Here is a 27,667-nt window from a genome sequence, read left to right on the forward strand (position 1 = left end):
TACCCCGTTACCCATTACCCCGTTACCCCGTTACCCATTACCCCGTTACCCGTTACCCGTTCCCCCGTTACCCGTTACCCCATTACCCCGTTACCCCGTTACCCCATTACCCCATTACCCCGTTACCCCGTTACCCATTACCCCGTTACCCCATTACCCCGTTACCCGTTACCCCGTTACCCCGTTACCCCGTTACCCGTTACCCCATTACCCCATTACCCCGTTACCCCATTACCCCGTTCCCCGTTACCCACCTGCCCGGGGGTCCCCGTTGCCATGGTTTCCGGGAGCACACCCTCACGTAGTCCTTCTTGTTGATGTTCTCCAGGAACTTCACGTAGAGGCGCTGGTACCGGTGCCGCGCGTCCCCGAAGTAACCCAGGTACTGGGGGGGTGGAAATGGGGGGTCAGGGGTACCCCGACATGGGGGGCACCACCCCACAAGGACCCACATGGACACCCCCTATGGGGCACCCCGACATGGGGGGCACCACCCCACAAGGACCCACATGGACACCCCCTATGGGGCACACCAACATTGATACCTATGGGGCACCCCAACATTGACACCTATGGGGTACCCCGACATTGACACCTATGGGGTACCCTGACATTGATACCTATGGGGTACACTGACATTGACACCTATGGGGCACCCCAACATTGACACCTATGGGGTACCCCGACATTGACACCTATGGGGTACCCTGACATTGATACCTATGGGGCACCCCGACATTGACACCTATGGGGTACCCTGACATTGACACCTATGGGGCACCCCGACATTGACACCTATGGGGTACCCTGACATTGACACCTATGGGGCACCCCGACATTGACACCTATGGGGTACACTGACATTGACACCTATGGGGCACCCCGACATTGACACCTATGGGGCACCCCGACATTGACACCTATGGGGTACCCCGACATTGACACCTATGGGGCACCCCGACATTGACACCTATGGGGTACCCTGACATTGACACCTATGGGGTACCCCGACATTGACACCTATGGGGCACCCCGACATTGACACCTATGGGGCACACCGACATTGACACCATTATTGGGGTGTTCCTATTGGGGGGCGTCCCTGTTATTGGGGTGTCCCCATTATTTGGGTCCCCCCATTCTTGGGGTCCCTGTTCTTGGGGTCCCCCCGTTCCTGGGCTCCCCCCGTTATCGGTGTCCCCCCATTCTTGGTGTTCCCCTGTTCTTGGTGTCCCCCCATTCTTGGGGTCCCCGTTCTTGGTGTCCCCCTGTTTTCGGTGTCCCCGTTCCTGGGTCCCCCCATTCCTGGGTCCCTGTTCTTGGTGTCCCCATTATCGGTGTCCCCCCGTTCTTGGGGTGTCCCTGTTCTTGGGGCCCCTGTTCTTGGGGTCCCTGTTCTTGGGGTGTCCCTGTTCTTGGGGCCCCTGTTCTTGGTGTCCCTGTTATTGGGGTGTCCCTGTTATAGGGGTGTCCCCGTTGTTGGGGTGTCCCCGTTATTGGGGTGTCCCTGTTCTTGGTGTCCCCCCATTATCGGTGTCCCCGTTATCAGTGTCCCCCCGTTCTTGGGGTGTCCCCATTCTTGGGGTCCCCGTTACTGGGGTGTCCCTGTTATTGGTGTCCCCCCATTATTGGTGTCCCCGTTCTTGGGGTGTCCCCGTTATCGGTGTGTCCCTGTTATTGGGGTGTCCCTGTTATCGGTGTCCCTGTTATTGGTGTCCCCCCGTTATGGGTGTCCCTGTTATTGGTGTCCCCCCGTTCTGGGTGTCCCCCCGTTATTGGTGTCCCCGTTCTCAGTGTCCCCCTGTTATTGGTGTCCCCCCGTTATGGGGGTCCCTGTTATTGGGGTGTCCCCGTTATTGGTGTCCCCCCGTTCTCGGTGTCCCCCTGTTATTGGGGTCCTCGTTCTTGGTGTCCCCCCGTTCTCGGTGTCCCTGTTCTTGGGGTCCCCGTTATCGGTGTCCCTGTTCTTGGGGTCCCCCCATTCTCGGTGTCCCCCTGTTATGGGTCCCCCCGCTCTCGGTGTCCCCCCATTCCTGGGTCCCTGTTATTGGGGTGTCCCTGTTCTCAGTGTCCCTGTTATTGGGGTGTCCCCCCGTTATTGGGGTCCCCGTTATTGGTGTCCCCCCGTTATCGGTGTCCCTGTTCTTGGGGTCCCCGTTCTTGGTGTCCCCCCGTTATCGGTGTCCCCGTTATTGGTGTCCCCCCATTATTGGTGTCCCCCCGTTCTTGGTGTCTCCGTTATCGGTGTCCCTGTTCTTGGGGTCCCTGTTCTCGGTGTCCCCCCGTTCTCGCTGTCCCCCTGTTCTGGGTGTCCCCGTTCTGGGTGTCCCCCCGTTATCGGTGTCCCCGTTCTGGGGGTCCCCCCGTTCTTGGTGTCCCCCCGTTCTTGGTGTCCCCCCGTTATGGGGGTCCCTGTTATTGGGGTGTTTCCATTATCGGTGTCCCCCCGTTATCGGTGTCCCCCCGTTATGGGGGTCCCTGTTATTGGGGTGTCCCCATTCTTGGTGTCCCCGTTATGGGTGTCCCCCCGTTCCTGGGTCCCTGTTATTGGGGTGTCCCTGTTCTTGGGGTGTCCCCGTTATCGGTGTCCCTGTTCTTGGTGTCCCCCCGTTATCGGTGTCCCCCCATTATCGGTGTCCCCGTTATGGGTCCCCCCGTTATTGGTGTCCCCCCGTTCTGTGGGTCCCTGTTCTTGGTGTCCCCCCATTATCAGTGTCCCCCTGTTATCGGGGTCCCCGTTCTTGGGGTGTCCCCGTTCTTGGTGTCCCCCCGTTCTCGTGTCCCCCCATTATGTGGGTCCCCCCGTTCTGGGTCCCCCCGTTATTGGTGTCCCCCCATTCTCAGTGTCCCCCCATTATCGGTGTCCCCCCGTTCTGGGTCCCCCCGTTCTGGGTGTCCCCCCATTATCGGTGTCCCCGTTATCGGTGTCCCCCCGTTCTGGGTGTCCCCGTTCTGTGGGTCCCCCGCTCACGTTGCTGGTGGCACAGAACTGCCTCTGCCCGTCCTTGATCTCGGGGGTGAATTTCTGCAGCAGCGCCTTCTGCACGCGCCAGATCGGGGGGGGCTCCCGGCCCGTCTGCAGCGCCAGCTGGGGGGCAGCGTGAGGGACCCATTGGGACCCATAGAGACCCATTGGGACCCATTGGGACCCATAGAGACCCATTGGGACCCATAGAGACCCATAGAGGCCCATAGAGACCCATTGGGACCCATAGAGACCCATAGAGACCCATAGAGACCCCATAGAGACCCATAGAGACCCCATAGAGACCCCATAGAGACCCATAGAGACCCCATAGATACCCCATAGAGACCCATAGAGACCCCATAGAGACCCATAGAGACCCCATAGATACCCCATAGATAGCCTATAGACACCCCGTAGATACTCCATAGACACCCCATAAACACCCCATAGACCCATAGTGACCCCATAGAGACCCATAGAGACCCCAGACATGCACAGATACCCCAGAGACCCATAGACACCCCATAGACACCCCAGAGACCCATAGAGACCCCATAGAGACCCATAGAGACCCCAGACACCCATAGATACCCATAGACCTCAGAGACCCAGAAACCCCATAGAGAGCCCATAGAGACCCATAGATACCCCATAGAGACCCCATAGACACCTATAGATACCCCATAGACACCCCATAGAGACCCCATAGATACCCCATAGACACCCCATAGAGACCCATAGACACCCCACAGAGACCCCATAGATATCCCATAGACACCCCATAGATACCCCATAGACACCCCATAGATACCCCATAGACACCCCATAGAGACACCCCATAGAGACCCCATAGAGACACCATAGACACCCCACAGACACCCATAGACACCCCACAGACACCCATAGATACCCCATAGAGACCCCACAGCACCCTACAGACATCCCATTCATTGCCTCCCAGTCCATCCCAGTATAAACCAGTCCCTCTATAAGGTATTTCCATGTCTCCCACTCCATCCCATCGCCCCCAGTCATCCCCAACCCCATTCCCAGCCATTCCCATCCCCTTTCCCATCCCCATTCCCAACCCCATCCCCAACCCCGTTCCCAGCCCCATCCCCAGCCCCATTCCCATCCCCATTCCCACTCATTCCCATCCCCATTCCCAACCCCATTCCCAGCCCCTTTCCCAACCCCATTCCCAGTCATTCTCAACCCCATTCCATCACCTCCCAGTCATTCCCATCTCCATAACCCATATACCCCATACACTCCATCCATCCCCACCCCATGGCCACCCCACGCCATACCCCATCCCCATACCCCATACACCCCATCCATCCCATTATCCATCCATCCCTCCCATTCCCATCCCCATAACCCACATACCCCATATACTCCATCCCCACCCCACCCCATACACCCCATCCATCCCATTATCCATCCATCCCTCCCATTCCCATCCCCATAACCCATATACTCCATCCCCACCCCACCCCATCCCCACCCCATCCATCCCATACCCCATACACCCCATCCATCCCATTATCCACCCATCCCTCCCATTCCCATCCCCATACCCCATATACCCCATATACTCCATCCCCACCCCACCCCATACCCCATACACCCCATCCATCCCATTATCCATCCATCCCTCCCATTCCCATCCCCATAACCCATATACCCCATACACCCCATGCCCACCCCATCCCCATACCCCATCCATCCCATACCCCATACACCCCACCCATCCCATTATCCATCCATCCCTCCCATCCCCATAACCCATAACCCACATACCCCATACACTCCATCCGCACCCCACCCCATACCCCATCCATCCCATACCCCATACACCCCATCCATCCCATTACCCATCCATCCCTCCCATTCCCACCCCCATACCCCATACACCCCATCCCCACCCCACCCCATACCCCATCCATCCCATACACCCCATCCATCCCATTATCCATCCATCCCTCCCATTCCCATCCCCATACCCCATATACCCCATACACTCCATCCATCCCCACCCCACCCCATCCCATACCCCATACACCCCATCCATCCCATTATCCATCCATCCATCCCTCCCATTCCCACCCCCATAACCCACATACCCCATATACTCCATCCCCACCCCGTCCCCGTACCCCATACACCCCATCCATCCCATTATCCATCCATCCCTCCCATTCCCATCCCCATAACCCATATACCCCATACATCCCATTACCCATCCATCCCTCCCATTCCCACCCCCATAACCCATATACCCCATACACCCCATCCATCCCATTACCCATCCATCCCTCCCATTCCCATCCCCATACCCCATACACCCCATCCATCCCATTACCCATCCATCCCTCCCATTCCCATCCCCATACCCCATATACCCCATATACTCCATCCCCACCCCATCCCATACCCCATACACCCCATCCATCCCATTATCCATCCATCCCTCCCATTCCCATCCCCATAACCCACATACCCCATCCATCCCCACCCCATTCCCACCCCACCCCATACCCCATCCATCCCATACCCCATACACCCCATCCATCCCATTACCCATCCATCCCTCCCATTCCCACCCCCATACCCCATACACCCCATGGCCACCCCATAGCCACCCCACGCCACCCCAGAGCTCACCCTCAGCGCCGGCACGTCCTCCACCCGCACCACGAACTCATCCCTCTCCCTATAGATCCCTTCCCCTCCGCTCCCGGCCTCCTCCTCTTCCTCATCCGTGTCCCCACACACGGCGGCCGCATCCTGCTTCTGCGCCAGGTGCAGCGCCCGTGGGTCCTGAGCCGCCTCTGGGGACCCCCCCCCCCCCCCCCCTTGGCCCCCCACCGCCGGTACCGGTACCGGGGACACGGCCCCCACCGGTGACACCGGGGCTATGGGGCCGGGGGCCATGGGGGGGCTCAGAGGGGCCAAGGTGGTGCTGGGCTGGGGGGGTTCCGGAGCTGGGGGGGTCGGGGGGGGTTCTGATGGGGGGGGAAGGTCTGGGGTGGGGGGGGGGGGTGGGGGGAAGAGAGAGAGAGAGAGAGAAAGGGGGGGTTAGGGGGGAGATGGGAACAAGGGGGGCCATGGGTCACTGTGGATCCCATTGAGCCCTGTGGATCCCATTGAGCCCTGTGGATCCCATTGAGCCCTGTGGATTCCATTGATCCCTGTGGATCCCATTAATCCCTGTGGATCCTATTGATCCCTGTGGCTCCCATTGATCCCTGTGGATCCCATTGATCCCTGTGGCTCCCATTGATCCCTCTGGATCCCATTGATCCCTGTGGATTCCATTGATCCCTGTGGATCCCATTGATCCCTGTGCATCCCATTGATCCCTGTGGATCCTATTAATCCCTATGGCTCCCATTGAGCCCTCTGGATCCCATTGATCCCTGTGCATCCCATTGAGCCCTGTGTGCTCCACTGACCCCTATAGCTCCCATTGATCTCTATAACTCCCATTGATCCCTCTGGATCCCATTGATCTCTATAACTCCCATTGATCCCTCTGGATCCCATTAATCCCTCTGGATCCCATTGATCCCTGTGGCTCCCATTGATCCCTGTGGATCCCATTAATCCCTATGGCTCCCATTGATCCCTGCGGATCCCATTGATCCCTATGGCTCCCATTGATCCCTCTGGATCCCATTAATCCCTATGGCTCCTATTGATCCCTATGGCTCCCATTGAGCCCTGTGTGGTCCATTGACCCCTATGGGGCTCCCATTGATCCCTATGGGGCTCCCATTGACCCCTATGGGGCTCCATTGATCCCTATGGGGCTCCCATTGATCCCTATGGGGCTCCCATTGATCCCTATGGGGCTCCATTGATCCCTATGGGGCTCCCATTGATCCCTGTGGATCCCATTGATCCCTGTGGATCCCATTGAGCCCTGTGGATCCCATTGATCCCTGTGGATCCTATTAATCCCTCTGGATCCCATTGATCCCTATGGCTCCTGTTGATCCCTGTGGATCCCATTGATCCCTATGGCTCCCATTGACACCTGGGTGTCCCATTGATCCCTATGGCTCCTACTGACCCCTATGGCTCCCATTGACCCCTATGGCTCGAATTGATCTCTGTAACTCCCATTGACCCCTATGGCTCCCATTGCTCCCTATGGCTCCCATTTATCTCTATGGCTCCTATTGGTTCCTATGACTCTTATTGACCCCTATGGCTCCCATTGCTCCCTATGGCTCCCATTGACCGCTATGGCTCCCATTGATCCCTATAACTCCCACTGACCCCTATGGCTCCCATTGACCCCTGTGGCTCCCATTGCTCCCTATGGCTCCCATTGAGCTCTGTAACTCCCATTGACCCCTATGGCTCCCATTGATCTCTAACTCTCATTGCTCCCTATGGCTCCCATTGACCCCTATGGCTCCCATTGACCCCTATGGCTCCCATTGACCCCTACGGCTCCCATTGCTCCCTATGGCTCCTATTGACCCCTATGGCTCCCATTGATCTCTATAACTCCCATTGATCCCTATGGCTCCCATTGCTCCCTATGGCTCCCATTGCTCCCTATGGGTCCCATTGCTCCCTATGGCTCCCATTGATCCCTATGGCTCCCATTGATCTCTATAACTCCCTTTGACCCCTATGGCTCCCATTGACCCCTATGGCTCCCATTGAGCTCTGTAACTCCCATTGACCCCTATAGCCCCCATTGACCTCTATGGCTCCCATTGCTCCCTATGGCTCCTATTGACCCCTATGGCTCCCATTGATCTCTATAACTCCCATTGACCCCTATGGCTCCCATTGCTCCCTATAACTCCCATTGACCCCTATGGCTCCCATTGATCTCTATAACTCCCATTGACCCCTATGGCTCCCATTGCTCCCTATGGCTCCCATTGCTCCCTATGGCTCCCATTGATCCCTATGGCTCCCATTGATCCCTATGGCTCCCATTGACCCCTATGGCTCCCATTGACCCCTATGGCTCCCACTGACCCCTATGGCTCCCATTGATCTCTATAACTCCCATTGCTCCCTATGGCTCCTATTGGTTCCTATGGCTCTTATTGACCCCTATGGCTCCCATTGATCCCTATAACTCCCACTGACCCCTATGGGTCCCATTGACCCCTATGGCTCCCATTGACCCCTGTGGCTCCCATTGATCTCTGTAACTCCCATTGACCCCTATGGCTCCCATTGATCTCTAACTCTCATTGCTCCCTATGGCTCCTATTGACCCCTATGGCTCCCATTGATCCCTATGGCTCCCATTGATCCCTATGGCTCCCATTGCTCCCTATGGCTCCCATTGCCCCCTATAGGTCCCCATTACCCCCTATAGCCCCCCATTGCTCCCTATGGCTCCCATTGACCCCTATGGCTCCCATTGATCCCTATAACTCCCACTGACCCCTATGGCTCCCACTGACCCCTATGGCTCCCATTGATCTCTACAACTCCCATTGCTCCCTATGGCTCCTGTTGGTTCCTATGGCTCCCATTGATCTCTATGGCTCCTATTGGTTTCTATGACTCTTATTGACCCCTATAGCTCCCATTGACCCCTATGGCTCCCATTGCTCCCTATGGGTCCCATTGCTCCCTATGGCTCCCATTGCTCCCTATAGGTCCCCATTGATCCCTATGGCTCCCATTGATCCCTATGGCTCCCATTGCTCCCTATGGCTCCCATTGACCCCTATGGCTCCCATTGACCCCTATGGCTCCCATTGATCTCTATGGCTCCCACTGACCCCTATAGCTCCCATTGATCTCTATAACTCCCATTGACCCCTATGGCTCCTATTGATCTCTATGGCTCCTATTGGTTTCTATGACTCTTATTGCTCCCTATGGCTCCCATTGACCCCTACGGCTCCCACTAACCCCTATGGCTCCCATTGACCCCTACGGCTCCCATTGATCTCTATAACTCCCATTGCTCCCTATGGCTCCCTATGGCTCCCATTAACCCCTATTCCTCCCATTGCCCCCTACATCTCCCACTCCCCCCCCATTCCTCCCCATCCCCTCCCCGTCGCCGACCTTGGTGCCGCGGCGACGTCGGCTCGGCGTCGCCATCACCACCATCCACCAGCTCGGGGTCCTTGCGGTCGCTGGGGTCGTAGAGGGCCGAGATGGCCGAGGAGATGCTCTTCTGCAGGTCCTGGTTCTTGCTCACCGAATCCTCCTCGTCCGACGAGAAGGACGGCAGCGTCTCCAAGTTCCTCTTGAGTTCCTCATCCAAACGCTTGCAAGGGCTGGGGCAAGCCATGACCAATCCGTCGCCTTCGGGCCCTTCCAAGCTGCCAGCCAGGATGGGACCTCCCATTGGGAAGGGATTGGTGGTGCTGGTGGTGGTGCTGGTGGTGGTGGTGGTGCCGACGGCACCGCGGTGGCTCTTGGTGGGGCTGACGGCGCTGGGAGGCCCCGCTTGGCGCTTGCCGGCCTTGAGGAAGTCCAAGAAGGAAGCCATGAACCCCGATTTCATCTCTGGTTGCTTCTCCTCCACCTCCTTGATCTTCTGCTTGATGCGTTCCCGAGTCTGGGATGCGTCCAAAGGCACCGGTTCCGAGCCGGTGCTGGGAAGACCGGGAATGCCGAGGGAGCCTTCCGGTGGCAACGGCGCCTCCGAGCCCTTGGCCATGGCCAGTTTGAGCTGGGAGAGGGAAAAGTGGGGGGGGGCACGTGTGGGGATGAGGGGATACAGGTGAGACCCACAGCACCCATGGGTGCCCCCCCTTTCCCCAAAGGGACTCCGGTAACCCCAATATCCTCACCTTGAGGGGCTCCAACCCATCCCCACCTCCATCAGTGGGGTCTTTTGGACATCATTGGGTACCACAGCCCACAAGGAACCCCCCAACCACCCCCATATCCATCAATGTTCACCCCAATATCCCCACGTTCACCCCAATATCCCCATGCATAACCCCCAAATCCTCACCTTGATGGGCTCCAACCCATCCCCACCTCCATCAATGGGGCCTTTTGGACATCATCCATCAATGGGGTACCACACCACCCACAAGGAACCCCCCAACCACCCCCATATCCATCAATGTTCACCCCAATATCCCCACGTTCACCCCAATATCCCCATGCATAACCCCCAAATCCTCACCTTGATGGGCTCCAACCCATCCCCATCTCCATCAATGGGGCCTTTTGGACATCATTGGGTACCACAGCCCACAAGGAACCCCCCAACCACCCCCATATCCATCAATGTTCACCCAAATGTCCCCATCCAGAACCCCAAAACCCATCAAGTCCTCACCTTGATGGGCTCCAACCCATCCCCACCTCCATCAATGGGGCCTTTTGGACATCATTGGGTACCACAGCCCCCAAGGAACCCCCCAACCACCCCCATATCCATCAATGTTCACCCCAATATCCCCACGTTCACCCCAATATCCCCATGCATAACCCCCAAATCCTCAACTTGATGGGCTCGAACCCATCCCCACCTCCATCAACCACAGCCCCCAAGGAACCCCCCAACCACCCCCATATCCATCAATGTTCACCCCAATATCCCCACGTTAACCCCAATATCCCCATGAATAACCCCCAAATCCTCACCTTGATGGTCTCCAACCCATCCCCATCTCCATCAATGGGGCCTTTTGGACATCATTGGGTACCACAGCCCACAAGGAACCCCCCAACCACCCCCATATCCATCAATGTTCACCCCAATATCCTCACCTTGATGGGCTCCAACCCATCCCCACCTCCATCAATGGGGCCTTTTGGACATCATTGGGTACCACAGCCCACAAGGAACCCCCCAACCACCCCCATATCCATCAATGTTCACCCCAATATCCCCACGTTCACCCCAATATCCCTATCCAGAACCCCAAAACCCATCAAGTCCTCACCTTGATGGGCTCCAACCCATCCCCATCTCCATCAATGGGGCCTTTTGGACATCACTGGGTACCACAGCCCACAAGGAACCCCCCAACCACCCCCATATCCATCAATGTTCACCCCAATATCCCCACCTTGATGGGCTCCAACCCATCCCCATCTCCATCAATGGGGCCTTTTGGACATCATTGGGTACCACAGCCCACAAGGAACCCCCCAACCACCCCCATATCCATCAACGTTCACCCCAATATCCCCACCTTGATGGGCTCCAACCCATCCCCATCTCCATCAATGGGGCCTTTTGGACATCATTGGGTACCACAGCCCACAAGGAACCCCCCAACCACCCCCATATCCATCAATGTTCACCCCAATATCCCCACGTTCACCCCAATATCCCCATGAATAACCCCCAAATCCTCACCTTGATGGGCTCCAACCCATCCCCATCTCCATCAATGGGGCCTTTTGGACATCATTGGGTACCACAGCCCACAAGGAACCCCCCAACCACCCCCATATCCATCAATGTTCACCCCAATATCCCCATCCAGAACCCCAAAACCCATCAAGTCCTCACCTTGATGGTCTCCAACCCATCCCCACCTCCATCAATGGGGCCTTTTGGACATCATTGGGTACCACAGCCCACAAGGAACCCCCCAACCACCCCCCCATCAATCACCCCAATATCCCCACCTTGATGGGCTCCAACCCATCCCCATCTCCATCAATGGGTTGGGTACCACCCCAATCAATGTTCCCCAAATGTCCCCTTGATGGGCTCCAACCCATCCCCATCTCCATCAATGGGGCCTTTTGGACATCATTGGGTACCACAGCCCACAAGGAACCCCCCAACCACCCCCATATCCATCAGTGTTCACCCCAATATCCCCCAACGTTCACCCCAATATCCCCATCCAGAACCCCAAAACCCATCAAGTCCTTACCTTGATGGTCTCCAACCCATCGCCACCTCCATCAATGGCACATTTTGGACATCATTGGGGTACCACAGACCACAAGGGACCCCAAAACCAGCCCAACCCATCCCATATCTATCAACGTTCACCCCAATATCCCCACCTTGATGGGCTCCAACCCATCCCCATCTCCATCAATGGGGCCTTTTGGACATCATTGGGTACCACAGCCCCCAAGGAACCCCCCAACCCCACCCCACAGACACCTCACCCACCCCCCCCATGCCCCCTCACCTTGAGCGGCTTCAGCGCCTCCATCCCATTCCCATCTCCTGCCTCTTCCCCTCCCTTCCTTCCCCGGCCCCTTCCTCGCCCTCGGGGCCTCTTGGCCGCGTCGGGATGGGGCAGGAGGAGCCCGTGGGGCAACGACGGCGACGACGGCAGCGGCGGTGGTGCCGGGGGGGGTTCCGGTAAAGGCCTGATCCGGGGCCTGCCCCTCGGCCGTGGGGGTCCCTCACGCTTGGGCTTGGTGGGTTTGCGCCCGCGCTTCTTGGGCGCCGTAGGGTGGTGGTGGTGGTGGGTAGGGGCCGTAGCGGCGGCCGAAGGGAAAGCCAAAGGATCCCCGCCTGGAATGGGGCTGAGAGGAGGGGGTCGAGCCCGGCAACTCGAGATGAGGTCGGGCAAGAGGTCCGGGAGCCGACGGCTGTTGAGGCGGATGTCGGCGGGGACGTCGGCTTTGTCCTCGTCGTCCTGGAACTCGTATTCCTGCGCGTAGGTCTTTTTGGGGGGCGGGAAGGGGTCCCTCTTACGCAGGAGGTGGAAGGACGAGGTCTTGAGGAGCTTTTTGGGTTTGGAAGAGCAGAAAAGCGGCGTGGGCAGAGCCGGTTTGGTGCTCTCGGTGCCTTGGATCAAACCCAAGGGTTCCGCGTTGACCGTCGACGGCAACTCGTGTTTGGGGGGTTCCAAAGGCAGCGGCGGCGCGGCGCTCGGCGCGGCGCAGAACGAAGGGTAAGCCGGTCCCCCCATGTCGTACGGGGGAGGCTTCAAGGCGTCGCCGCGCGCCTCCAAGCCGCCGGCGCCTTCCTCTTCCTCCTCTTCCTCCGTCGCCTTGGGGAAGTCCTCCGGGGCCGGCCCGAACATGTCCTCCATGCCGGGGAAGAAGCCGCGGTCTTCGTCTTGGAGGAGAGCATCCGGGAAGCAAATGGAAGTCAAGGGCACGAAGCGGTTCTTGCCCCCCGCCGGGCTCCCCCCTTCGTTGAACTGGTCCTTGCCTTCCAACGGCGTCGCCGTCACCGATGGGGCTCCTCCATCGGGGTCCAAGAGATGCCCCGGCGGGCCTTGGACCGCTCCGGCTTGCCCTAAATGAGGTTCCAAACCCAAAGGAGGCTCCAGGAAGTCTTGGATCTCTTGAGGAGCCGGCAAGACTTCCATAGGCTCCGGCGGTAACGGCGCCGGCGGCTCTAGGCCTTGCCCGCCGCGCACGTGGGCCTGGTGCAGGTGATGGGCGTCCAAGAGCAGCTGTGGGGATGGAGCAGCCGGGGGGGCCGGTGCTGGTGGGGCTGATGGAGGCGGTGGCGGTGGAGGCGGCGGTGGAGGCGGTGGCGGCGGCATCCGTTGCTGCTCCAAGAGGTGGACGTCGAGCTGGGGCCGGGTTTTGGCGCGGGGATGGAGTTGGCTTTGGGTATGGGTGAGGACGGAGGGCAACAGAGCCGCTGCTCCCCCCGGCACCGGCCCCACTTGCACCGGTCCTAGCTCAGGGGATGGGTCTAGGAGGAGCCCATGGGGTTCCAGAGGGGGGGGTTCGGCCACCAAACGCCCGTGCTCGGGGGTCTTGGCTAAGTAACCGTGGGGCTGCCCCATGTCCTTGGCGCCGGGTTTCTTCAGCTCGTAGGAGTCCAACGCCGCCGCTTGGTGGCCGTAATGGACCACGGAGGTGGCCGCCAAGCCCTCGGCGCCGTTGCCGGTGCTCCGGTACTCCTTGCCTCGCTCCGGCTTCTTCTTCTCCTTCAAGAGCGCCAACTCCAAAGGCGCCTCCAGGTTGGAATTAGGCCGGATCACGCTCTGCAACTGGTAGCGCTCTTCCGCCTTGGCCAAGGCTCCGTAACCCGTCGCCATGCTCTTGGCGCCGGCGCCGCGCTCCTCGCAGCCGCCCCCTAAGGGCTCCCCCCTCGATGGGGGGCTAGGGGCCTGCAGGAGGTGCTGGATCAAGAAGTCCTCATCCTCGCTCCGCTCGGCACCCAACAACTCGGCGTCCCCTTTGGTGCCTTTGCCGAAGGCCGGAGCCCGCTCCACGGCCGCCGGGGCCGGCGCCGTGCCCGGTGTCGTCGTTCCTCCACCTCCACCTCCTCCTCCACCTCCTCCTCCTCCTCCTCCTCCTCCTGCTGCTCCCGTGCCGTATCCCGGTGCCATAAAGGAGGGCGAGAGCACGGAGCCCAGGTACTTCTGGGATTGCCCCGGCGAGCTCCGCGCCGCCGGCGGCGACTGCAAGGGCCGGATGCTGGGAGCGGGGCTATAGGGAAGCGGCGCCGGCACGGCCGGGGAATGCCCGGTGCTATAGGACAAAGACCCCACTTCCGCCTGCACCCCATAGGGAAGAGCTTGGAGCTGCTCCGGCGAGAAGCCTTGGCCTTGCCCCACGCAAGCCGGGCCCCCGCTTTGCCCCCCGGCGCTTGGGGGGGGGGGGTACCCGGTGCCTTTGCCCCCCAAGTCACCGCCGCCGCCGCTGCCGCCGCCGCCACCGGTGCTCGCGGTGCTGCTGAAGCCGGAACCGGCTTGCGGCGGCGGCGGCGGCGCGGTGCTGGCCCCATAACCAGCCCCCGGCCCCAGAGCCAAGGGGGAATAGGCCGGGGAATGGCTGGAGATGACGGAGCTGGCTTTGGGGGTGCTGGTGCTGAAGCTGCTTTGGCACTTGGGGGTGGCGGTGGAGCGCGGCGTCTGCCTCGCCGCCGAGTAGCTCTTGGATTTGGCGCCGTTGGTGCCGTTGGCGCCGTTGCCTCCGGAATAAGCCGGCGATTGGATGATGGGTCGGTAACTGGGCGCCGGCTCCGGACGCGGCACCACGGCACCGCCTTTGCCCGCCTGTTGGGTGGCTTCGGCGCTGCCGGGGCTCTGCTCGCCCAAAGGGCTGCAAGCCAAAGCCCCGCCGCGGTGAGGGGGCATCTGTTGGTAGCTCCCCCCGCAGCTGAGGTAATGCTGGAGGCCGTGGGCTTGGGCAGCGCCGGGGCGTTGGTAGTGCTTGATGACGCTGTCCTGGCGCGGCACGGCGCGTTCGCCGGCGCCGCCGAACACGGAGGCGTTGTAGAGCTGCGCCGGTTGCTCGGCCAAAGGCGCCGAGAGGAGGTTGAACTGAGAGGCGCCGGCAGCGCCGCGGTAAGCGGGGCTCTGCGCCGGTAACGCCGAGCCCAGCACCGCGGTGCCCAAGCGTTCGAAGCCCAACGCCGGCGGCGGTGGAGGAGGAGGAGGAGGCGGTGGAGGAGGAGGAGGCGGCGGCACCGGGGCTTGAGCCGGTTTGATGTGAAGCAAGGGGTCGTGGGGGGAAAGGAGGCCGTTGGAACCGGGGCTGAAGGGAGGCTCCGGGAGCGTGAGGGCAGAGCTCACCGGGAAGCTCCGTGCCGGGAACGGGGCCGGGTGTTGGTAAGCGCCGAGGGCGGATGAAGCCGGGAAGGTGCCGGAACCGGGAAGGGCGCCCGAGATGAAGAGTTCGGCCGGTGCTGGGGTGTGCATGGCTGGGGGGGACAATGGGGGGGGGAATGGGGTTAGAGGGGGTGGGGGGTAATGGGGGGCGTTATGGGGGGCATGGGGGTATTGGGGGATATGGGGGGTATTGAGGTATATGGGGGGAATGGGGTATATAGGGGGGAATGGGGTATATAGGGGGTATTGGGGTATACGGGGGGTATAGGGGTATATGGGGGGAATGGGGGGCATTGGGGTATTGGGGGATATGGGGGGTATTGGGGTATATGGGGGGCATTGGGGTATATGGGGGGGAATGGGGTATATAGGGGGGGTAATGGGGTATATAGGGGGTATTGGGGTATATGGGGGGAATGGGGGGCATTGGGGTATTGGGGGATATGGGGGGTATTGGGGTATATGGGGGGCATTGGGGTATATGGGGGGTAATGGGGTATATAGGGGGTATTGGGGTATATGGGGGGGTAATGAGGGGTATTGGGGTATATGGGGGGGTATTGGGGGCTAATGGGGTATATGGGGGGTAATGAGGGGTATTGGGGTATAAGGAGGGCATTGGGGTATATGGGGGTTAATGAATGGGGGGTATTGAGGTATGGGGGGGTATTGGGGTATATGGGGGGTATATGGGAGGCATTGGGGTATATGGGGGGGTAATGGGGGGCATTGGGGTATATGGGGGGGTAATGGGGGGTATTGGGGTATATGGGGGGTAATGGGGGGCATTGGGGTATATGGGGGGTAATGGGGGGTATGGGGATATATAGGGGGGATTGGGGGGGATTGGGGTATATGGGGGGTAATGAGGGGTATTGGGGTATATGGGGGGTATTGGGGTATATGGGGGTTAATGAATGGGGGGTAATGGGGTTTAATGGGGGGTAATGGGGTTTAATGGGGTGCTAATGGGGGTTAATGGGGTTATAATGGGGGAATGGGGGATAATGGGGGTTTAATGGGGTTATAATGGGGGATAATGGGGTTATAATGGGGTTATAATGGGGGGTAATGGGGGTAATGGGGTTTAATGGGGTTATAATGGGGGTTTAATGGGGGGTAATGGGGTTATAATGGGGGATAATGGGGTTTAATGGGGGATAATGGGGTTATAATGGGGTTATAATGGGGGATAATGGGGTTTAATGGGGGATAATGGGGTTATAATGGGGGTAATGGGGTTCAATGGTGTTTAATCGGGGTAATGGGGTTATAATGGGGGGTAATGGGGTTATAATGGGGTTATAATGGGGGTAATGGGGTTTAATGGGGTTATAATGGGGGATAATGGTGTTATAATGGGGGGAATGGGGGGTAATGGGGAATAATGGGGGTAATGGGGTTATAATGGGGTTTAATGGGGTTATAATGGGGGATAATGGGGGATAATGGGGGATAATGGGGGATAATGGGGTTATAATGGGGGAATGGGGGCTAATGGGGTTATAATGGGGGTTAATGGGGGGTAATGGGGTTATAATGGGGGTTAATGGGGTTTAATGGGGGATAATGGGGTTATAATGGAGGGTAATGGGGGATAATGGGGTTTAATGGGGTTATAATGGGGGTTAATGGGGTTCAATGGGGTTATAATGGGGTTTCAATGGGGCTCAATGGGCTCATCCAAGGGGTCACGTGGCCTCCCCAAAGGGGCGGGGCTTGCGGGGGGGGGGTGGGGGCGGGGCTTACCACATCCTCCCCTCTGATTGGCAGCTCCTGGACCTGCCCCCGGCCCCGCCCACCTCCGCCATCCACGTCCGGGTCACGTGGGCGCGGGGCCCCGCCTCCGCCGAGCTCACCCTCCAATCAGGTGCGAGGCCACGCCCCCTTCCCCTCCCCATCCAATCACGTTAAGCCCCGCCCCCCTTAAAGCTCCTCCCATTCCCCACTTCATCCAATCGCTTTAAGCCCCCGCCCCTTTAAGCTCCGCCCATTCCCCCACTTCGGCCAATCGCTTTAAGGTCCGCCCCCTCCAATCCCGTTAAACCCCGCCCCTTTAAGCCCCACCCCTTCCCCCTTCATCCAATTGCCTTAAGCCCCGCCCCCTTTAAGCCCCACCCCCCTTCGTCCCCTTTATCCAATCGCTTTAAGCCCCGCCCCCTTTAAGCTCTGCCCCCCCTGCGTCCAATCACGTTACGCCCCGCCTCCCTTTAAGCCCCGCCCCTTCCCCCCTTGTCCAATCGCTTTAAGCCCCGCGCCCCATTCCCCCTTGTCCAATTGCCCCGCCCCATTCCCCCACAATCGTCCAAACGCTTTAAGCTCCGCCCCCTCCAATCCCGTTAAACCCCCCTTAAGCTCCGCCCCCTTCGTCCAATCACGTTAAGCCCCGCCCCTTTAAGCCCCGCCCCCTTTCCCCATCCAATCGTTTTAAGCTCCGCCCCTTCTCCCTCATCCAATCGCGTTAAGCCCCGCCCCCTTTAAACCCCGCCCTTTCCCATCTTCGTCCAATCGCTTTAAGCCCCGCCCCCTTTAAGGCCCGTCCATTAGCGTTAAGCCCCGCCCCCTTTAAGCTCTGCCCCTTCCCCATTCGTCCAATCGCTTTAAGGCCCTGCCTCCTTTAAGCTCCGCCCATTCCCCCCACTTCATCCAATCGCTTTAAGCTCCGTCCCCTCCAATCCCGTTAAACCCCGCCCCTTTAAGCTCCGTCCCCCCTTGTCCAATCATGTTAAGCCCCGCCCCTTTAAGCCCCACCCCTTCCCCCGTCCAATCGTTTTAAGCTCCGCCTTCTCCCTCATCCAATCGCGTTAAGCCCCGCCCCTTTAGGCCCCAGCAATCGCTGTAAGCCCCGCCCCCTTTAAGCCCCGCCCCCTCCCCATTACGTTAAGCCCCGCCCCTTTAAGCTCCGCCCCTTCCCCATTCATCCAATCGTTTTAAGCACCGCCCCCTTTAAGCTCCGCCCCCCCTTGTCCAATCACATTAAGCCCCGCCCCCTTTAAACCCCGCCCTTCCCAGCTTCGTCCAATCGCTTTAAGCACCGCTCCTTTAAGCTCCGCCCCTTCTCCCTCTTCCAATCACGTTAAGCCCCGCCCCTCCCCCCTTCGTCCATTAGCGTTAAGCCCCGCCCCCTTTAAGCCCCGCCCCTTCCCCATCACGTTAAGCCCCACCCCTTTAAGCTCCGCCACTTCTCCCTCATCCAATCACGTTAAGCCACGCCCCCTTAAGCCACGCCCCTTTCCCTCTTTGTCCAATCGCTTTAATCCCCACCCCCTTCCCCATCACGTTAAGCCCCACCCCCTTTCCGCCCCCCCTCTTGTCCAATTGCTTTAAGACCCACCCCATTTAAGCTCCGCCCCTTCCCCCTTTCACCCAATCGCTTTAATCCCTGCCCCCTTTAAGCTCCGCCCCTTCCCTCTCTTTGTCCAATCGCTTTAAGCCCCGCCCCCTTTAAGCTCCGCCCCCTCTTCCCTAGGCGAGAAAGAGGCCTGGTGGCAGCAGCCAATCGCAGCGCGGGAGCTGTTCTGGTAAGCCCCGCCCCCCCCTTTACAACACCATATATGGAAAAGGGGGGTGTGGTTTGAAGTGGCCACGCCCCCTTTTTTCCATGCCCATATATGGCAGGCCGGAAGTGGGCGTGGCCGAGGCGGGGCTGCTGCAGGAGCAGGTTCAATGGTGCCGGGAGCTGCGGGAGCTGGAGCCCCACAGCAGGGGTGAGGCCTATGGGGCGCCCCATAGATCCCTATGGGCCCCATTGATCCCTATGGGAGCCCCATTGATCCCTATGGGTGCCCCATTGATCCCTATGGGAGCCCCATTGATCCCTATGGGTGCCCCATTGATCCCTATTGGTGCCCCATTGATCCCTATGGGCGCCCCATAGATCCCTATGGGCCCCATTGATCCCTATGGGCCCCATTGATCCCTATGGGCGCCCCATTGATCCCTATGGGTGCCCCATTGATCCCTATGGGTGCCCCATTGATCCCTATGGGCGCCCCATTGATCCCTATGGGTGCCCCATTGATCCCTATGGGAGCCCCATTGATCCCTATGGGTGCCCCATTGATCCCTATGGGAGCCCCATTGATCCCTATGGGAGCCCCATTGATCCCTATGGGCGCCCCATTGATCCCTATGGGCGCCCCATTGATCCCTATGGGCGCCCCATAGATCCCTATGGGTGCCCTATAGATCCCTATGGGTGCCCCATTGATCCCTATGGGTGCCCTATAGATCCCTATGGGTGCCCCATTGATCCCTATGGGAGCCCCATTGATCCCTATGGGCGCCCCATTGATCCCTATGGGTGCCCTATAGATCCCTATGGGCCCCATTGATCCCTATGGGCGCCCCATTGATCCCTATGGGTGCCCCATTGATTCCTATGGGCGCCCCATTGATCCCTATGGGTGCCCCATTGATCCCTATGGGAGCCCCATGGATCCCTATGGGTGCCCTATAGATCCCTATGGGTGCCTCATTGATCCCTATGGGTGCCCCATAGATCCCTATGGGAGCCCCATTGATCCTATGGGGCTCCCCACTGATCCTATGGGTGCCCCACTGATTCTATGGGGCTCCCCACTGATCCTATGGGGCGCCCCACTGATTCTATGGGGCTCCCCACTGATCCTATGGGGCGCCCCACTGATTCTATGGGAGCCCCACTGATCCTATGGGGCACCCCACTGATTCTATGGGGCGCCCCACTGATCCTATGGGGCACCCCACTGATTCTATGGGGCGCCCCACTGATTCTATGAGGCACCCCACTGATTCTATGGGGCATCCCACTGATTCTATGGGGCTCCCCACTGATTCTATGGGGCGCCCCAGTGATTCTATGGGGCACCCCACTGATTCTATGGGGCACCCCACTGATTCTATGGGGCACCCCACTGATTCTATGGGGCACCCCACTGAAGCGAATGGGCCCCCCACATGAAACTATGGGGCACCCCACTGATCCTATGGGGCACCCCACTGGGATTCTATGGGGCGCCCCACTGATTCTATGGGGCGCCCCACTGACCCCTATGGCGCGCCCCACTGATCCTATGGGGCGCCCCACTGATTCTATGGGGCGCCCCACTGATTCTATGGGGCACCCCACTGATTCTATGGGGCACCCCACTGATTCTATGGGGTACCCCACTGACCCCTATGGGGCACCCCACTGATTCTATGGGGCTCCCCATTGATCCTATGGGGTGCCCCACTGATTCTATGGGACCCCCACTGATTCTATGGGACCCCCACTGATTCTATGGGGCACCCCACTGATTCTATGGGGCGCCCCACTGATCCTATGGGGCTCCCCACTGATTCTATGGGGCTCCCCACTGATCCTATGGGGCGCCCCACTGATTCTATGGGGCGCCCCACTGATCCTATGGGGCGCCCCACTGATTCTATGGGGCGCCCCACTGATCCTATGGGGCACCCCACTGATTCTATGGGGCACCCCACTGATTCTATGGGGTGCCCCACTGATTCTATGGGGCACCCCACTGATCCTATGGGGCCCCCCACTGATTCTATGGGGCGCCCCACTGATTCTATGGGGTGCCCCACTGATTCTATGGGGCACCCCACTGACCCCTATGGGGCGCCCCACTGATTCTATGGGGCACCCCACTGATCCTATGGGGCACCCCACTGATCCTATGGGGCGCCCCACTGATTCTATGGGGTACCCCACTGATTCTATGGGGCACGGCACTGATTCTATGGGGCACCCCACTGGTTCTATGGGGCGCCCCACTGATCCTATGGGGCGCCCCACTGATTCTATGGGGCACCCCACTGATTCTATGGGGCACCCCACTGATTCTATGGGGCGCCCCACTGATCCTATGGGGCACCCACTGATTCTATGGGGCGCCCCACTGATTCTCTGGGGCGCCCCACTGATTCTCTGGGGCGCCCCACTGACCCCTATGGGGCGCCCCACTGATCCTATGGGGCACCCCACTGATTCTATGGGGCGCCCCACTGATCCTATGGGGCACCCCACTGATTCTATGGGGCGCCCCACTGATTCTATGGGGCACCCCACTGATTCTATGGGGCTCCCCACTGATTCTATGGGGCGCCCCACTGATTCTATGGGGCACCCCACTGATTCTATGGGGCACCCCACTGATTCTATGGGGCGCCCCACTGATTCTATGGGGCGCCCCACTGATTCTATGGGGCGCCCCATAGGCTGCCTGCTGGCCCTGGCGCTGCTGCTCTGGGCCCTGGAGCCGCTGGAGCACGAGGAGGAGACGCGGAGCTGCCTGAAGGAGCTGCAGGTGGGACCAGTATAAACCAGTATAGACCAGTATGGACCAGTATGGACCAGTATGGAATAGTATGGACCAGTATAAACCAGTATGGACCAGTATGAACCAGTATAGATCTATATGGACCCTTATGGTCCAGGACCAGTATGGACCAATATAAACCAGTAGGGACCAGTATAAACCAGTATAGACCAGTAGGGACCAGTATAGACCAGTATGGACCAGTATAGACCAGCAGGGACCAGTATAGATCTGTATGGTCCAATATGGTCCAGAACCAGTATAGACCAGTATGGACCAGTATAAGCCAGTATGGACCAGTATAGACCGGTATGGACCAGTATAGACCAGTAGGGACCAGTATAGATGAAAACCAGTATGGACCAGTATAAACCAGTATGGACAACATAGACTAGTACAGACCAGTATAGACCAGTATAAACCAGCCCAAACCAGTATAAACCAGTTCAAACCAGTCCAAACCAACCCAAACCAGTCCAAACCAGTTCAAACCAGTCCAAACCAGTCCAAACCAGTATAAACCAGTCCAAACCAGTCCAAACCAGTTCAAACCAGTTCAAACCAGTTCAAACCAGTCCAAACCAGTCCAAACCAACCCAAACCAACCCAAACCAGTCCAAACCAACCCAAACCAGTCCAAACCAGTATAAACCAGTATAAACCAGTATAAACCAGTATAAACCAGTCCAAACCAGTCCAAACCAGTATAAACCAGTACAAACCAGTTCAAACCAGTTCAAACCAGTATAAACCAGTACAAACCAGTTTAAACCAGTTCAAACCAGTCCAATCCAGTTCAAACCAGTCCAAACCAGTATAAACCAGTACAAACCATAGAGCCCAATGGCCCCCATTCCCCCCCCATAGCCTCTAAGGGGAGGAGAAAGGGAGGAGGGGGGCGTGGCCTAACGTGGCTCCGCCCCCCTTATTGCCCTTATAAGGCAGCGGACCCGCTGAGGCGGGGCTTCGTCAGCGATGCTGCGTCCCGATTGGAGGTGGCGGCGGCGCTGCTGCGCAGGGGGGCGGGGCCTGAAGGGGAGCTCCGCCTCCGAGGGAAGGTGGGCGGGGCTTAAGGGGGTGGGAGGGGCTTAAAGGGGTGGGAGGGGGTTAAAGGGGGTGGGAGGGGCTTAAAGGGGGTGGGAGGGGCTTAAAGGGGGGGAGGGGGTTAAAGGGGGTGGGAGGGGGTTAAAGGGGGTGGGAGGGGCTTAAAGGGGTGGGAGGGGCTTAAGGGGGGTGGGAGGGGCTTAAAGGGGTGGGAGGGGGTTAAAGGGGTGGGAGGGGGTTAAAGGGGGTGGGAGGGGCTTAAAGGGGAGGGGCTTGAAGGGATGGGAGGGGCTTAAAGGGAGAGAGATTTAAAGGGGCGGGGCTTAAAGGGGTGGGAGGGGGTTAAAGGGGAGGGGCTTAAAGTGGGAGGGGCTTAAAGAGAGGGATTTTAAAGGGGAGGGGCTTAAAGGGGTGGGAGGGGCTTGGAGGGGTGGGGGCTTGAAAGGAGGGCGGAGGGGCTTGGGTGGGAGGGGGTTTAAAGGGGAGGGGCTTAAAGGGGGAGGGGAGGGGTTGGGGGCGGGGCTTAATGGGTGGGGCTTTAAAGGGGGCGTGGCTTGAGGTGAATGAGTTGCTTAAAGGGGCGGGGCTTATTGGGGGCGGGGCTTAAGGGGGCGGGGCTTAATGAATTGGGAAGGGTTTGAAGGGGGGTGGCTTGAGGTGAATGGGGGCTTTGAAGGGGAGATGGGGTGCTTGGGGTGGGGGTGGGGCTTAAAGGGGGCGGGGCTTAATGAATGTGAAGGGTTTAAAGGGGCGGGGCTTGTGGTGAGTGTGGGGCTTAAAGAGGCGGGGTTGGGCCTCAATGGGCGGAGCTCGGGGTGGGAGGGGCTTAAAGGGGGCGGGGCTTAGTGTGTGGGAGGGGCTTAAAGGGGGCGGTGCTTAATGCATGGGTAGAGCTTTAAAGGGGCGGAGCTTGGGGTGGGAGGGGCTTAAAGGGGGCGGGGCTTGTAATGAGCGTGGGGCTTAGAGCGGGGTTGGGCCTAAAGAGGCGGAGCTTGGGGTGGGAGGGGCTTAAAGGGGGCGGGGCTTAGTGTGTGGGAAGGGCTTAAGGGGGCGTGGCTTATGGGGTGGGAGGCTTTAAAGGGGCAGAGCTTGGAGTGGGAGGGGCTTAAAGGGGGCGGTGCTTAATGCATGGGTAGAGCTTTAAAGGGGCGGAGCTTGAGGTGGGAGGGGCTTAAGGGGGCGTGGCTTATGGGGTGGGAGGGGCTTAAAGGGGGCGGGGCTTATGGGGTGGGAGGGTTTAAAGGGGCAGAGCTTGGGGTGGGAGGGGCTTAAAGGGGGTTTGAAAGGGGATAAAGGGGCGGGGTTTGGAGGGGGGGCGTGGCTTGATTTGGCTCCGCCCCCTGCAGGCGCTGACGTCACTTCCCCTGCTGGAGCACCTGACCCTGGTGCCCCACCTGGACCTGGCCCACAACGGCCTCGGGGGGCTCCCGGCAGCCATGGGGGCCCTGCGGCGCCTCAAGGTGGGGAGCTGTGGGGCTCTATGGGGTGTCTATGGGGCGCTATGGGGTGCTATGGGGCGCTATAGGGGTCTATGGGGCTCTATAGGGCTCTATGGGGTGTCTATGGGGCTCTATGGGGTGCTATGGGGGCTCTATGGGGCGCTATGGGGCTCTATAGGGGTCTATGGGGGGTCTGTGGGGTCCCTATGGGGGCTCTATGGGGGGCTCCCGGCAGCCATGGGGGCCCTGCGGCGCCTCAAGGTGGGGAGATATGGGGCAGCTATGGGGGGTCTATAGGGGTCTATGGGGTGGCTGTGGGGTGCTATGGGGCTCTATAGGGGTCTATGGGGCTCTATAGGGGTCTATGGGGGGTCTATGGGGTGTCTGGCAATGGGGCTCTATGGGGGTCTATGGGGCGCTGTGGGGTGGCTGTGGGTCTCTATGGGGGATCTATGGGGTGCCTATGAGGGGATATGGGGGGTCTATGGGGGTCTATAGGGGTCCTATGGGGTGTTTGGGGGGGCTGTGGGGTCCTATGGGGGTCTATGGGGCGCTATGGGGGGATATGGGGGTCTATGGGGTGGCTATGGGGCGCTATGGGGTGCTATGGGGTGGCTATGGGGCTATGGGGGTGGGGCGCTATGGGGTGTCTATGGGGTGTCTATGGGGTGCTATGGGGGGGGTCTATGGGGTGGCTATGGGGGTCTATGGGGCTCTATAGGGGTCTATGGGGTGCTACGGGGTGTCTATGTGGGTATATGGGGGGTTATAGGGGTCTATGGGGGGTCTGTGAGGTGTCTGTAGGGGTCTATGGGGATCTATGGGGTGTCTATGGGGTGTCTATGGGGTGATATGGGGTGTCTATGGGGTGGCTGTGGGGTGCTATAGGGGGTCTATGGGGGGATATGGAGGGTTATAGGGGTCTATGGGGGGTCTGTGGGGTCCCTATGGGGGTCTATGGGGGGCTCCCAGCATCCATGGGGGCCCTGTGGCGCCTCAAGATGGGGGTCTATGGGGCGCTATGGGGCACTATTGGGTGCTATGGGGTGTCTATGGGGGGATAGGGGGGTCTATGGGGTCTCTATGGCTCCCTATGGCTCCCTATGGGTCCCTATGGGTCCCTGTGGGTCTCTATGGGGTCTCTATGGGTCCCTATGGGTCTCTATGGGGTCTCTATGGGTCTCTATGGGGTCTCTATGGGGTCTCTATGGGTCTCTATGGGTCTCTATGGGTCTCTCTATGGGTCTCTATGGGTCTCTATGGGTTTCTATGGGTCTCTATGGGGTCTCTATGGGGTCTCTATGGGTCTCTATGGGTCTCTATGGGTCTCTCTATGGGTCTCTATGGGGTCTCTATGGGGCTCTATGGGGGCTCTATGGGGTCTCTATGGGTCTCTATGGGTCTCTATGGGGTCTCTATGGGGTCTCTATGGGTCTCTATGGGTCTCTATGGGTCTCTATGGGGTCTCTATGGGGTCTCTATGGATCTCTATGGGTCTCTATGGGGTCTCTATGGGTCTCTATGGGTCTCTATGGGGTCTCTATGGGTCTCTATGGGTCCCTATGGGTCTCTATGGGTCCCTGGCCCCATTGCAGGTGCTGGACGTGGCCCACAACCGGCTCCGGAGCCTTCAGGGCTTCCCCCCCCTGCCTTGGCTGGAGGAGCTGGGGCTGGAGGGGAACCGTAAGTTATGGGGCACTATGGGGTGGATATGGGGCTCTATGGGGTGGATATGGGGCTCTATGGGGGGGCTATGGGGCGCTATGGGGTGGGTATGGGGAGGGTATGGGGCACTATGGGGTGCTATGGGGCGGCTATGGGGAGGCTATGGGGCACTATGGGGCGCTATGGGGCGCTATGGGGTGCTATGGGGGGCTATGGGGCTCTATGGGGTGCTATGGGCGCTATGGGGGGCTATGGTGGGCTATGGGGCGCTATGGGGGGCTATGGGGCGCTATGGGGGGCTATGGGGCAGCTAAGGGGCTGTATGGGGCGGATATGGGGTGCTATGTGGTGCTATGGGGTGCTATGGGGCGGCTATGGGGTGCTATAGGGTGGCTATGGGGCGCTATGGGGCGCTATGGGGCTCTATGGGGCAGATATGGGGCGCTATGTGGTGCTATGGGGCGCTATGGGGCGGCTATGGGGCGCTATGGGGCGCTATGGGGCGGCTATGGGGCGGCTATGGGGCGCTATGGGGCGGCTATGGGGCGCTATGGGGCGGCTATGGGGCGGCTATGGGGCGCTATGGGGCGCTATGGGGCTCTGTGGGGCAGATATGGGGCGCTATGTGGTGCTATGGGGCGCTATGGGGGGGCTATGGGGCGCTATGGGGCGCTATGTGGTGCTATGGGGTGCTATGTGGTGCTATGGGGCGGCTATGGGGTGCTATGGGATGGATATGGGGCTCTATGGGGCAGCTATGGGGTCTATGGGGCGGATATGGGGCGCTATGTGGTGCTATGGGGAGCTGTGGGGCAGCTATGGGGCGCTATGGGGCAGTTATGGGGCATTATGGGGGGGCTATGGGGTGCTATGGGGGGCCTATGGGGTGCTATGGTGTGGATATGGGGCGGCTATGGGGAGGCTATGGGGCGGATATGGGGCGCTATGTGGTGCTATGGGGTGCTATGGTGGGGGCTATGGGGTGCTATGGGGGGGATATGGGGTGCTATGGGGCGGCTATGGGGCAGCTATGGGGCACTATGGGGTGCTATGGGGCACTGTTGGCGCTATGGGGCGCTATGGGGCTCTATGGGGCTCTATGGGGCGGCTATGGGGTGCTATGGGGGGGATATGGGGCGCTATGGGGTGGATATGGGACTCTATTGGGCAGCTATGGGGCTCTATGGGGCAGATATGGGGCGCTATGTGGTGCTATGGGGCACTATGGGGCGGCTATGGGGCGGCTATGGGGTGGCTATGGAGCTCTATGGGGTAGCTATGGGGCTCTATGGGGCAGCTATGGGGCTCTATGGGGCGGCTATGGGGCGCTATGGGGCTATAATGGGTCTCAATGGGGTTCAATGGTTCTCAATGGCACCCTCCGAAGGGGGCGTGTCTTGCGGGCTGGGTGGGCGTGTCCTTCCCCCCTCTGACCCCGCCCCTTCCCCCCCCCCATCCAGCCCTCGACCACGCCTCCGCCCTCTCGCCATTGGCCGCCTGCCCCCGCCTCGCTCGCCTCCGATTGGCCGGCACGCCGCTCGCCTCCGCCCCCGGCGCCGCCCACCACGTGGGGCTCCTCCTGCCCGGCGTTGACGTCAGCTGGGGCTGAGCGTGGCCACGCCCCCTCCACCCATTGGCCACGCCCCCCATTGGCCACGCCCCCTTGGTCCCTCCATTGGCCACGCCCCCTCCTCCCTTTGCCCCCCCTTTCCTTTGGCCACGCCCCCTCCCTTTGGCCACGCCCCCTCTTCTCTTTGGCCACGCCCCCCCCCGTCTTAAAGGGGCCGC

General features: G+C 59.6%; 2 protein-coding genes across 2 annotated transcripts; one reads left to right on the forward strand and one right to left on the reverse strand.

Moving 5' to 3' along the window:
- Positions 1–254: 254 nt before the first annotated feature.
- LOC134174581 (proline-rich protein 12-like) lies at positions 255–15,516 on the reverse strand (the record flags this gene model as incomplete). The annotated part of the gene is made up of 6 exons (XM_062639721.1): positions 14,187–15,516; positions 12,088–14,123; positions 9,029–9,641; positions 5,636–5,994; positions 2,972–3,088; positions 255–385 (listed from the first exon to the last, which is right to left on the reverse strand). Coding segments are annotated over exons 1-6 (4,586 nt in total), but the record flags the coding sequence as incomplete, so codon positions are not given.
- A 90-nt stretch (positions 15,517–15,606) lies between these two features.
- RABGGTA (Rab geranylgeranyltransferase subunit alpha) lies at positions 15,607–27,500 on the forward strand. Its single transcript, XM_062639720.1, has 9 exons — positions 15,607–15,621; positions 17,137–17,296; positions 18,896–18,947; positions 19,045–19,133; positions 21,631–21,719; positions 22,673–22,789; positions 24,122–24,235; positions 25,810–25,897; positions 27,340–27,500. Exons 1-9 carry the CDS (start codon positions 15,607–15,609, stop codon positions 27,486–27,488), a joined length of 873 nt encoding a protein of 290 aa, XP_062495704.1. The 3' UTR covers positions 27,489–27,500.
- Positions 27,501–27,667: the final 167 nt, after the last annotated feature.

The sequence above is a fragment of the Pezoporus occidentalis genome, unplaced genomic scaffold (assembly GCF_034315485.1).
Source record: "Pezoporus occidentalis ecotype Australia unplaced genomic scaffold, CSIRO_AGI_Poc_V1 ctg613, whole genome shotgun sequence".
NCBI lineage: Eukaryota > Metazoa > Chordata > Aves > Psittaciformes > Psittacidae > Pezoporus > Pezoporus occidentalis.

Excerpts from the sequence above, each read along its gene's own strand:
- RABGGTA (XM_062639720.1), top strand. Across the intron at positions 17,297-18,895 it reads CGAGCTCACCCTCCAATCAG|GCGAGAAAGAGGCCTGGTGG; the intron begins GTGCGAGGCCAC and ends CCTCTTCCCTAG. Across the intron at positions 25,898-27,339 it reads GCTGGGGCTGGAGGGGAACC|CCCTCGACCACGCCTCCGCC; the intron begins GTAAGTTATGGG and ends CCCCCCATCCAG.